The sequence below is a fragment of the Tupaia chinensis genome, unplaced genomic scaffold, assembly GCF_000334495.1.
Source record: "Tupaia chinensis unplaced genomic scaffold, TupChi_1.0 Scaffold144482_1, whole genome shotgun sequence".
Lineage (NCBI taxonomy): Eukaryota > Metazoa > Chordata > Mammalia > Scandentia > Tupaiidae > Tupaia > Tupaia belangeri.
In genome coordinates, this window is record NW_006204341.1 from 2,295,003 (window position 1) to 2,309,069 (window position 14,067).

At 33.9% G+C, this 14,067-nt stretch overlaps 1 protein-coding gene across 1 annotated transcript in view; it reads right to left on the minus strand.

Moving 5' to 3' along the window:
* The window catches only part of DIAPH2 (diaphanous related formin 2), a gene marked incomplete at its 5' end in the record, with an annotated part of 1,076,033 nt that overhangs the window by 776,909 nt on the left and 285,057 nt on the right, over positions 1–14,067 (minus strand). The window contains 2 exon segments of the mRNA XM_014583678.2: positions 10,117–10,225; positions 12,564–12,700. Coding sequence (XP_014439164.1) covers positions 10,117–10,225; positions 12,564–12,700 — 246 coding nt within the window.

The window sequence follows — 14,067 nt, forward strand, 5'->3', positions numbered from 1 at the left end:
AAGACATTTGGAGGAGGGATACAGAGGCAGAGCATTGACGGGATGGGGAGGTGTGGTTTTATCTATTCAAGATCTTTTGATCAACTGGACTGGGGAGAAATGTTCACATATTGAAATGTTCATTTTGTAAGCTAAACAATGTGATTGAATGTATATAAAAATTAATTAATTTTAAACAATAATTACTTTATTTACTTTTATTCATCTTTTTTTAAAAAAAGAGGTTTTTTGGTTTTTTCTGTTGTTTGGTTTTTTTTTGTTTTGTTTTTTGTTTTGTTTTTTTTTTGCTGTAGGGCATGTGCACTCACCAGAGAGAGAGAAAGAAATCACCCCTCGGGAGATGGCCATGCTGCAATCTCTTCTCCTCCATTCTCCTCTGGGGAGTGTGGGCACGCAGGCACAAGAACCTGGTGTGAGTTTCAAGCCTCTAGGTCCAGGACTCAAACCATGGTAAGCTATGTGGAAATCTAGTGCCTTAACCATTACATTACCCACTGGCCCGTTCATCATTATTTTTTTATTGGGTCATAGGAAAAGTCATGATATATTTTTTTTATGTTTTTCTATATAAAAAATGTTTCATGACCTTTCTGACGACCCAATAATTCAACTGTAGAGTGACAGACAGCCAGAAAGAGAGAGAAAGAGAGAGAAAATGAGAAAATAATCCATAGGTCTGGGACTAGATCCACAGTCAGCCACATGGGAGTCCAGAGCCTTACTCTCTGGACTTCCAGTGGTATGCTGGCCCCATCCAAAGACTTTTTGAAGTCTCCTTGTACACTAACTGAAAAATATTTAAATATTTCAAATTTTATTGGTATGAGATACATCATGACAAAAAAACTGCTCTCAGTTTCTTATAATAAGTAATAGAGGGAAACACTTAAACATAAAAACCTTCATATTACTGAGAAGAAAGTACTAGAATCTTTTATTTTTTTTAACTCACCAGTTTTAAAACCTATACACACATCTATCTGTCTGTATGATCACAATTCATAGAGCTATGGAGTACAATAATTGCCAACTCCAGGGCATTCTAAGACAGATTATCCATATTGCCATTAGCTGTGACAAATTGTGCTTTTAAAATTTTATTGACACTGTCACACATTTGACCTTATTAAGTACTCTGTTGACATTAACAAGGTCTTTCTTTATCCCAGCCCAGCAGGAGTTACAAAAAAGATGGTTTAAGTCAAAATAAGTGCTGGTCAAGAAAGATAAAAATATACAGAGCAAGTTAATAAAGTCAAGAAATGGAGAAAAATTCCAGGCAAACAAAATCCACATACAAAGGTATGGAGGTAGGGGAAAGAATTAGCATAAAATATTCAGGGAATAAAACTAGACCAAAAAAATACATGTGGACTAGTGTTGGAATATGAAGCTACAGAAAAAGCAGGAGCCAGAGGATGCAGGATTTGAGCTAGGACTAGACTTTTATCCTAGAAGTTTTGTGATACTGTTGTTGTATTTTAAGCAATGATCCGATGATTACATTTCAGAGAGAGGAATCTCTGGAAGATGATTTAAAGGAGGATAAAACAAAGGGTAAAAGATATTTAAGAGTACAGGGAATTAATCAAATAGTGAGATACGACAATACCCTGAACTAACAAAATGGCAGTGGGGGTAGAGAAAAAGTATAACATTAAGGAAATTGAATTGATTGAATCTGGTGAATCACAGACTATTGGACGGAATAAGGGTGGATTTGAGGAGGACTACTACATTTTTAATATATGCAATTGGTACATAAGGCTAAAGTTGACCATAATTGGAAATACAAGATAAAGTCAGTCAAAGTTGGAGAGAGAATTGGAGTCAAAAACAGAATGATGAAGAAAAGCAATATAAATACAGTTAAGAACAATATTGAATTTGAAATCCAACAAGGAGGCATCGGAATATATGAAGTGAGCTAGGTGGAATTTGGAAAAGAAAATTTCAGAGAGAGACATCATATATGAGTGTAAGTTGAAGTCGTCAGGATGGATGAGACTGCCCAAGGATCATCAGAAGGATAAAAGCCAAAGACCAAAGGACTGAGGATTAAGTTGTAGGAATCAGCACATTTTAAGGGCCATGTATAGAAACAGGAGATTTTAAATGAAACACAGAAGTAAAAGGAAAAAAAGGAGAGCTTAAGTACCATGGAAGTCAAGGGAGAATAGAACTTTGATGAAAGAGTGATCAATACTGCCAAGTAGTATTGAGGAAGCCAATAAGATGAATTTGAAAGTTGTCTGCAGCTTTTTATATTGCTGCTTTTTATATTATGAAGGTTAGTATGGACCCTCCATTACTAAAAATGATAGATTTCATAAGTATTCAACTTTGAAACAGATTTAAAATAAAAGGCATCCTTCTTTTATCCAGAAGTTTTTATCTGTTTTTGTTTTTATTTCTTTTACTAATAAAAGATGACAACATTGTAAAAATACCTCTACAGGACTCCCATTTTAGTAATCTACTTTCAAGATGGCAGTATGTAAAACTGTCAATAGAATAAGTTTTTAAAGTAATATTAAGCATTTATTCAACACTATTATTTAACATGTTCATTTTCACAAATTTGTTCCTTATTCATAAGCTGAAGTTTTGTTTTCTTATATATGTACTTCTGATGTAGTATAAATCATTTGTCCAAAGCTACTCCTTCATATGTGATGGAATGAGTACCTTAAGAGCCAACCTTTCCTTAAACCTTTGCTTAGCATAAAATCTCAATAGTCATGAACCAGTGTGGAAAGAGTCAAGCTACACAGGGTCACTCTACCATACGTATCTGAGAGTTTATCTATATATATTTAAGCATAGATATTTGCTTTCACATGGGACACTTTGTGAAATGAATTACAGAATTCCCAACATTATTTTTTGCCTTAGGGTGCATGCACTGGCTGAAAACAGAAAAAGATAGAGACAGTGAGAGGGAAAGTGAGAAATCGTCCCCGAGGGGGATGGCCACGCCACTATCTCTCCTCTATTCTCCTCCTAGGATCCTAGGCACACACTCACATGTGCCCAGCGTGATTTTCAAGCCACCAAGTCTGGGGTTCAAACAGCAGTTGGCATGCAAGAGTCCAGTGACATAACTGCTAAGCCATCTAGTAACTCTGTAATTCCCACATTCTTAAACAAAACACAAGGGTCTTCAAAAAGTTCATGGAAAATGTATACTGTGCAAACATCATGCATGAGCTTCAAAATACATTTTTCCATCAAAATAAACTTGTACTTTAACCCCATTTTACCATGAACATTTTGAAGTTGCCTTTAATACTAGATACAATCTAACATTTCCTTGTTGACTCAGGGGCATCATTAAATATGTGAGTACACATGTGAGCTATGCCATAAGACAGAGACCCCCTCAGGAGCTATTGAGGTACATGGCTTCATGTCCTGGCACTAAATGAAACCAAATATTATCACTGTTTGCATTCTAGTTCAGTCTTTTATTATGTTTCTATCTACTCCTTGCATGCTACCAGTCTGTTAGTTGTCACTTCCTGATGATTTCAGAGCACCAATCTGGAATGAACACCCTCCCCCCCACCTTACAACCTGTGCTTTTAGATTGCAGTAGATGGAAAACAAAACTGGGCTCATGAAGATAACATAACGAAAGAGAACAAGTAGTCTCTGATTAGGCCAAAAGATCTTTCTTGCCATGTAGCTACTTGATGGTACAGTGGCATTTTGTAGGCTGCTCATATCATTTTATTTTATTTCCTTTTTTTTTTTTTTTTTTTAAATATGTGAGTACACATGTGAGCTATGCCATAAGACAGAGACCCCCTCAGGAGCTATTGAGGTACATGGCTTCATGTCCTGGCACTAAATGAAACCAAATATTATCACTGTTTGCATTCTAGTTCAGTCTTTTATTATGTTTCTATCTACTCCTTGCATGCTACCAGTCTGTTAGTTGTCACTTCCTGATGATTTCAGAGCACCAATCTGGAATGAACACCCTCCCCCCCACCTTACAACCTGTGCTTTTAGATTGCAGTAGATGGAAAACAAAACTGGGCTCATGAAGATAACATAACGAAAGAGAACAAGTAGTCTCTGATTAGGCCAAAAGATCTTTCTTGCCATGTAGCTACTTGATGGTACGGTGGCATTTTGTAGGCTGCTCATATCATTTTATTTTCCTTTTTTCTTTTTTTTTGGTTCTCAGTTATATTTTAAAAGGTCAAATCTTTTAAACAGGTGAGGTCTGGATAAGTGAAGCTATTACACATCCAGAAAGGGTATATTTATTGCTGTTTCTGCAAACCATATCAAACTGCAACACATACAAGTTCCTTTATGATTTTCAGCATATCAGAAAGCAGTCTTATCATGTATTAGAACATGCGAACACACTTGTCCACACAGCTACTGAAATACCTTAAGGACATGGCACATTTCAGGCTAATCATAGCCTGTGAAGACTGGAGTTATTTGGACACTATATCACTGGATGTTAACTATACTATATCCTCTTGCCATGAACAATTCTTAATATTTAGTGTAGTCTATCTTTTCCTGCCAGGCTATTTGGAAATCAGTTTCAACAAGATATTGGCATTACCTCACTCTGTCTTCTTTTGTGAAGTGACTGGCAGACTATTCTGGCCTCTACTTTTACCTACTGGAAGCCCTTCAAGTCTCCCATCTTATGGTAAGTCTCTATAAGCAAAGATAATTTCTGGAAAATTCTTTCTTCAAGGCCCAGTTTAAGTATTACTTCATCACTAAAGCCCCCTCCAAAACTTATTCAGAATAAACTTCAATGTACCTTTCTCTGTGTTCTCTTAAACCTTACCAAGAGGAAAGGATTATAGATAGACATGCAATAGTAGGTATATCAAGTAACATGTTTTGCAAGATAAAATGTTTGAGTGCATTTAAAAGTCTACAGCGTATTTGGGAAACACCAAGCTCAGTTTGGCAAACATACGGTGCATTTGGAAGAATGACAGGATTGAAAGCAAGAATGTTAAATTGGGGCCAAATTGAAAAATGTCATATGTCCTAATTAGGTTTTATACCTTTATGAAGGTAGCAATGGGTAATGAGTAGAGTTTCTTAGAGATGCTGTTGCTATTTTTTTAAAGGATAACTGACAACAGTTAAGAAGATTTGTCTTGGGAAATAGGATGGATCACTATGAAGTACTAATTAGAAAACTGCTGTGATAATGTTGGTGGGAGAAGATAAAGGCACTGGAGGATAGAGAGAATGGATTGGAGTCATAGACTTGAAGATTGATTGGGTTCAGAGGACAAAGAATAATGAAATCTTGAGATGAATTAAAGATGGGATAGAAGATGTAGTTATAATCTAAAATGGGAGACACAGGAAGAAGAATAGACTTCCCCCACAGAGAAGTGGGGAAATCAAGTTAAGGGGAAAAGATAATGGGCTCAGTTTTAATATAAAAGGACATACAGTACAACAGTTGAAGTATGTGTTCTGGAGCCAGACATTGTTTATGTGTGTGTATGTGTGTGTGTGTGTGTGTGTGTCTTCTAAGAGACTTTTTGCTATAGGGCTCATGTACTCGCCAGAGTGACAGAGAGAAATCACTACTTGGGGGGGGGATGGTATCGCTGAAATCCCTTCTCCTCCATTCTCCTCTTGAGATTTTGGGCAGGCATACATACGCACTCGGTGTATTTAAGCCTCTGGGTCCAGGACTCAAACTATGGTTGACTATGTGGAAGTCCAGCAACATAACCATTATGCCATCTGCTGGTACCTGACTCCCTCGTTTTTAATATAGGCTTTGCCTCCAGGAAAGTCATTTAACCTCTATAAGCCTCAATTTGCTCATCTATAAAATGGGAATACTGCTACCATCTCTCTTTCATAGAACTGTTGTGAGGCTTAAAGGAGACAACATATAAGGGGCAGGGTCTTGAAAAAGTTCATGGAAAGTATGTGTTATAATAAAAATACACCTGGATTTCAATTGTTTTTCCTCCAAAATAAAGTCATACTTCAATTCCATTTTTCTATGAACTTACTGAAATTACCTCATATGTATTTAGAATATTGCCTGGAACAGGCCTTATAAATGCTATTTTAAATTTTTCATTTTTAAAATGATTATAAGTTATCTATTGATAGTTGAACATTTGAACAATTAGGTTTCAATAGAGAGAGATGTATGAGCCAGACTTACAAGTCTGGTGAATCACTAGAACATAATTGGATAATAAAGCTAGATAAGTAATTGTGAACATTCATGAAAAAAAATGTGTGTCTGTGAATATATATATATATGTGTGTGTGTGTGTGTGTGTGTGTGTGTGTGTCTGTGTGTGTGTGTGTGTGTGTGTGAATTTTCATCTATAAAATGATATTGGAAGAGGATCAAGGGAAAAAATAAGAGGAGAAACATACTAAAAAGACAATGAACAGTTAGAGGTAGTCAGAAACAATGAGAAAATGGTGCCTGAAAATCCAAGGGAAGTAAAACTTCTAAGGAGGGAAGCGATCAATAGAGCCAGGTGATTAGGATTGGAAAGAGGCCATTGAATTTTGAAATTAGAGGATCACTGTAGACCCTTTTGAGAGCTGTGAGAAAGCTGAGGTGTGAAAGGTAATTTAGAAAACAGAGGAAACAGTATAGATTATTCTCCTAGAGACATGGACCATAAAAAGAAAAAGGGAGGTAAGAGGCTAGTTAGAAGGTAAGTCCGATCAAAAGAAGGTGATGCAGTATGGGGGAAACTGGAAAATGATGCTAAGCTGAAGGGAAGTCAATGACAAGAGAGCATAAGAAGAAATATGATTTATTTTCTACCTGTTTCTTGAACTACTGAGGGTAATGGAAATCCTATCAGAGGTACAAAATTTCACTTTAAGGGTGAGCTAGGAAAAAATATGAGAGAAGTCAATAGTGTGTTTTCAAATTTAGAAATAAAAAAGAACAAAAGTATATAGTTGTTATTTAAAAATATAATTAGTCCTGTATTTTACCAAAATTACTTCCTGAGACTGTAATAACATTTTGAGAAGTCTCAGGATACTACAGAAATAGAAAAGTAATTTTGTTAAAATACAATACTAATTATATTTTTTAAACAACAGATTTAAACTTTTGTTTTTCTTTTATGTATTCTGAGTATACTTTGAACTTCTATAGGATATTTTTCATTCACATTAAACAGTCCAAATTAACCATCCAACTTACAATTCTTGTGTGAATACTAGGCTCTCTATATCAAAGATTATTAATTATTATAGTTCATTAAAATAGCGAATGTTTAGTTGTGGTTTGCATATGTTTGCATCTATAATCGGTATTCAACAAGTTCTTGAATATTGAGCAAGATGGCAATAATTCTTCCATATGTTACTTGTTAACAACCTGCCACTTAATCATTCTATTCCATTCGAGTTCCTGACAGCTAGCAATAATCAACTTTATCCCAGTGTTTGAGATGAACTACTCTTTGACAGAGGTCACTTTAAAGGACAGACAATGCAGTATTACAAATGTTGGCATCATGAAGATCTAAGTTCAAATCACAGCTATACTCCTTAGATGTTGATTTTGAGTGGGCTACTTAGCCTCCTAGCTACTAAGTTTCTTGTTCAGGAAACTGGACAGAATAATACATAACTCATAGAGCTGTGGTTACAAATTCATTTAAGGAAGATATTTTAAATATTTAAATGTTTTTGGTCCAAGTATAACAAACTGACTATGAAATATAATGAAAATTTGGGGACCCAGTAGCTTAAAACTCATGCCAGGTGCATGTATGTACATATCCAAAGTCCTGAGAGGAAAATGGAGGAGAAGAGACTGTAGCACGGCCATCCCACCTTGGGGGGTGATTTCTCACTTTCTGTCTCTCTGTGTCTCACCAGTGAGTACACTTACCCTATAGAAAAATCTCTCTTAAAACAAAAAGAAGAAAAAATTGTGAATATTTTGAATATAACTAAAATATTTAATTCTTCCTAAATAAACAATGCAAGAGAAGTAGAAACTTATATACATAAGGATACTTCAAGAGGTTTGTGTCAAAAAATAAATTTAGAGTTGGACCAGCAGTTGGTGTCCAATCCCCCCAGGGGAGTGATTTCTCACTTTCTGTCTCTCTTTCTCTCTCGTCTTTCTGGCAAGCGCACGTGCCCTATAGCAAAAATATCTCCAAAAAAATAATAAGAAAGAAAGAAAGAGTCTAATCTTTTAAAAACCATAAACCATTTCACATAAAAGGCACACCGTAGAAGTTTATCCAAAATTTTCATCACGGTTGAACAAGAGAGCTAATGATTTACAAAGATCCTTTAATATCTGGAGAAGTATCATAGTTTTGTAACATTAATTACTCTCTCTAAAGAAGTCACTTTGTTTATCTGATACATTTTCAAACTAGTATGAAATAAAATAACAATATTTCATAAAATAATAATAAAGGAGAAAAGCCAATTACAGGATATTTTAATATTTAAACATTAACTACAAAACGGCATACTAAAATTCAACAAAGAACATTCTTCTCTTTTTTGAACAATAAAAGAGTTCAAAAAATATTTCAGAGAGAGTTTTTCATGGTGTAGTAAACAGTATACACTGTCTAAAGGATCCTAAAAGTTTAACATTAGAGACAAAAAAAAGCTAGTATGAAATTCAGACTCTGCCACTTAGCAGTTGCATCACCTTAAATATGCAATTTATTTCATTCAGCCAATTTGTCTCACATGAAAGAAAGGTATTGTATGTCCCTACTTAATATATACTGGATGTCTGTACTCTGTAGCAGAAACTGAAAGACTGGAAGGCATAAAAGCATGGACAGCAATTGTAGATACCAGAGACAGTTTGAGAAAAGGGCAGAAAATGGGGGAAGGAGAAGAGGGTATCAAGAGATGGAAAAAAAAGAGAGAGAGAGAAACATTCAACAGACAAAAAAAAAGGGAAAATTATATGTTAGTGATAATGTGTATAGTAATATCTTTGACTAGACAAACAGGGTATTTCATACTGGGAAAATTCATTTTCAATGTTGTAAAGATATACAGTAATTGAATGTAAAAATTAGGAAGAAAATAAAATTGAAAAGTGAAAAAGTGAAATGAATATAATAACATTACTTTATAGCTGAGCTGTGAGAATTAAGCAAATAATATGTGCAAATTAAAAAATTTAGGTAGGTCTTCAAACCATAAATATGTCCAATAAAGATGAATTTCCATCTCTCAAGAATGAAGTCATCTATAAAATGAGTCTTTTTGGAAAACCATCTAAGAAAAAAAAATATATGTGTGTGTGTGTGTGTGTATGTGTGTGTACGTATGTATATACATAAATACATACATACATATATTTATATACATATATATTTGTGTATCTATAAATATATATATAATGTTAAAGATATATTCTGTTCCTTAAAATTTACCTTTAATCACCACACATCTTTACAGTGTAAAACACAGTTTTTTACAGCATGAATATAGTGCATATTAGTCAAGTCGAAGCCATTACCATAAACATTATCATTAGCAGGTAACTTCTCATTTTTATGTCTATTAAATGTGTTGTTGCTTTTGTCATTTTCTAAAGATGACATTTAAGCTAGGTCTATACAAGGCTAAACCATTTCACATAAAAGGTACACCATAAAAGTTCATCCTGCCCTAAGAGTTATAATTCAAGCCCCTCTGTTCTGGTGAGTCAGATCTTTGAATTTTATCTGGAATGGCACAAAGAAAGATGTGCTTAATGATCTTCAATTTTGACAAGACCACAGACTTCATTAATACTCGTTACAATGATGGCAATGGCTGAACAGCTAATTCATTTGCCCTGATAATTACTGAGGTTTCTAATTTTCCTGGTTTATTATATTAATTACTAAATTTCTACCCAGATATAAATGATAATCATAACTTCCAATTTTGTAATAATTTAGAAGTATTTTTCCTAATTTAAAACAAATTATTATTCTCACAAACACAACTTCAGGAAACAGGAAGAATTTTATTTTATCGTCCATGCTATTTAAATGTCAGCTAAAATAGAGTTGGTGTCACACAAAATGAATACTCTAAATATATCTCTAAAGGTAATTTAAGACAAAGCCAGCTCACCTGTAATTGCAAAGCTTCATGATTTTCTAATCCCTCCACGATTGGTGAAAATCGTTCCCTGTTATTTCTTTCTGCTGCTGTAGTGATAGCCCCTAAAAGTTTATCTAGACTGCAGGGGGGAAAAAAATGAAACAGAAATGAGAAATCACCCTTATACACACATTATGAACGTGGGCTATTCCTTTCGGTCGTCTCTGTTTTCTTTTTGATGATGGATATTTATGTAGCCTATTATAATTTTTAAGAATTAATTGTTTAGGGACCTGCAGTTGGCCTAATGGCTGTGTCGTTGGACTTCCATGAAGTGGACCACAGTTCGAGTCCCGGACCTGGTGGCTTAAACTCATGCCGGGCACATGTGCATGTCCAGGATCCCGAGAGGAGAAGGAAGGAGAAGGGATTGTAGTGTGGCCATCCCTCTTTGGGGGTGATTTCTCACTTTCTGTCTCTGTCTCTTTCTGGGGAGCACATGCTCCCTATAGCAAAAACCTCTTCAAAAAAAAAAAAAAAAAGAATTGTTTAATTGACAAATAAAACTGCACATATATTTATGGTATACAGCATAATGTTTTAAAATATGTATACATTGTGAAATGGTTAAATCAAGCTAACAAACATGCATTCCCTCACATACTTATCATTTTGGTTTTTTTCTGGCGAGAACACTTAAAATCTACTCCCTTAGCAATTTTCAAGTATAGAATATGTTGTTATTGCATTGTCAGAAAAGTCATGATGTATATTTTCTGTTTTTCTACACAGAACAGTGTCATGACTTTCCAAATAACCCAATATTAACTGAAGTCACCATGATGTACAATAGATCACTTGAACTTATTCTTCCTGTTTAATTGAAAGACCATTACCATTCAAATTAAGAACTGTGTTCCTGCCCACACATTTTGGCACATCAGATGTTGAGAGCTTTAAATAATTTTAGGACATCAAAAAGAAAATTTAATTTAAAAAATCTTGAGGAAAATTATTTTTCATGGGAACTGTTTTAAAAGAATAGTTAATTAATAAATACCAAATTTTAACTTTTCTGTTTTAGGTATTTAATGTGCTAACATATATATCAATGCCACTTAAACACAAAATGACATCTATAATTAACAACTTATTCAAATGTAAACAGACTGTAATTTTATAATAAACTGCTATAAAGTGAAAATATTTTTTAAATAATTTAAAAATCAACAGTCTTTGATAGTAGAACAAGAAAAAATAACCTAACAGAAGAAGTCCAGGTAGTAAAAGAAGCATCTGTAATTATCTAGCACAAGAACCTAATTTACCAGAACAAAAATATTGATAACTTTCTCCATATAATGTCTAAATCAAATTAACCACCATATATAGTAGACTATTCTTATCAAATGATATATAAAATTATAATTTAATTATAATAATTATAACAAGCTAGGTTGTATTTCATGAACTAAGTATGAAAAACTAATTGACTAAAAATATTTACTTATGTATAAAATTATTTTTCTATACAACCTAAGTTAAACTTATTTTTGAAATAAGACAATGTTATATGATAATATTTTTATTTATTATTTGTTGGTTTCCAAGGATAGTAGCAAACACTAAACAACAATGCATGTTATTCTAGGTTATGAGAAAAGTCAACACAAATGCATCCTTAAATCTCTGCATGGCCCTGTTCTGATTCAAATGGAAAGTATTACTGTCACACAACGTGTTAAGAACAAAGATTTGAGTTTTTTTCCTTAGCCGATATTTCATTTTTTATCACAATGGTTTCTTATAAACTGGACTTAGTAATAACATCAAATCTGAAATTTTCCTTCAGAATTAGTATTAGTTATTTTAAAATATATTATTTAATCAATGTTCAGCAGCAACTTACTTAATTTGGCACATACATGTGTACACTCTGAATCATTATCAACAATATTTTTTCTTTCTTATTAACATGTATGTTTATGTCACTTTATCAATAATTATTTCATCTTTTCATTTTCTATAGGTAGAGTAAAACACTATTATAAAATAATAATATACAATAAAGATGTCTAGTCAATTCATTTAAAGTCAAAATGTGTGATATGCAGCATGGTGTACGGGTGTGTATGTATGTGTGTGTTTATCTGCTAAAAAAAAGAAACTCACTGAGTTTTGCCCACTTTTCTAGTGATCACCTTACCTGCACCAAGACAAAATTCTGTTCCTGCACTTTAGTTCCAGCTTTGAACAATTTGCTATTAGGATTCTGTCTGTTTAAATCTAGTTTCATAATTTCAACAAAAATGTCAAAATATAAATAGAAAAGAGAAATATGTCAATCAAAATTTTTCTGACTCTAATGCTGTCTTTATGCAAGTTTTCTAAAGAAACAGCAAAAAAGTAGGGCTTATAATTTCTCAAGTGTCATTTTCCATGCAGTAAATATAGCAATTGTATAAGGCAATACTTACATGTTCTCTTCTCCAACAATGCAAATAGCAGAAAGTATTTTCACTATTTCAGTCATCATGTTGGGTTGTTTGGGGTCAATTGCTCTTGCCAATAGTAAAAGACTTCTTTCATCTTCTAGAATCCTTTGCAATCCAAACTAATGAAAAAAAAAAACTTCATTCAGAACATGTGTGAAGCACATCCTTAATTTAAAAAGCTACCTGCAATGATTTTTCAAAAACCCCGTACCTCCGCAGTGCATTCCTACCTAAAAATATTAATGTTTTTCAAATGTAGTTGTCTTTTTTATTTGAAATGACTGCATCTTGAAGTTTTTGCTCCTCATTCAGATATAACCTAAATTACCCTGCCCTAAAAATTCCATTGTTTTGAGAGAAACATGGGAACAATCAATATTTCTTTAAGAACATGTAAAGCACATACTGATATGATTTTCTAGTCATTTTACTTAAGCTGTTGAGTCTCAATGGATATATCTATAATTCATGGCTAAATTGTCCAATATGTTTGCATTGAAAATTAAGTTTCTAAAAAGGAAAAAATATTAAAAGGCTCTCTCCTTTACTATATTCCAGTTAAAGAAGCAATAGAACTCGGTATGAATTTTCCCATACCTTTTCTCTCTTATCTTCCCCCTTCAGGCAGCTATGATACACTATAAATGCTATGAACCCAAAGAAATGGCACCTGGTTTTTTTGAAATGTCAGTCAACTAGGCAGAGAAGACACAGTATTCATTTATATTCCAGGCATGAGTGCGTGTGTGTGTGTGTGTGAGAGAGAGAGAGAGAGAGAGAAAGAGAGAGGAAAAAAATGCATAAGCAAATTCTAATGAATAAGTAAAGAATTGATAAAGAAAGCCTAAAATGGGCCAGCAGGTGGCATGGCTGACTCCCAGATGGGTGACTATGTAGTTAAAGATCCACACCTGGCAGCTTAAAAAACACACTAGGTGTGTGTGCATATGTGTCCAAAATCCCAAAAATGAAATGGAGGTCAAGAGAAAAGAAGATGGTGTCTCCATCCCCCAAGGAGGTGCTTTCTCACTTTCTTGCTCGCTTGCGCTCGCTCACTCTCGCTCTCTCTCTCTCTCTCTGGAGCACACATGCCCTAAAACATAGATAGAGACACAGAGAGAGAGAGACAGAGAAAGGATAGGAGGTGGGAGAGAAAGACAGACAAATCTAAAACTTGGGTTTCCATTATATTAAAAAGATAGTATTTTATTTGATTTTTGTCCCACAAAATATTTCTTAGATTTTTTTTATAAAAAATATCAGCTTAGTTATACAGTGTAATAGTGAAATCTAACATTTCATCAATGCAAAACTGCCAATTCAAGCTAACCTTTAGTTAGGTTCCAAATATATGAAAAATTCCATGGTTCCCAAGTTACCTTGGAAAAGAACTTTGGGAGATGGGGAAGCATAGCTAAAACTCTAAAATGTGACTTTACCACAGGTCATAATCATTAATAAATATCAGGAGATAAGAGGGAAAAAA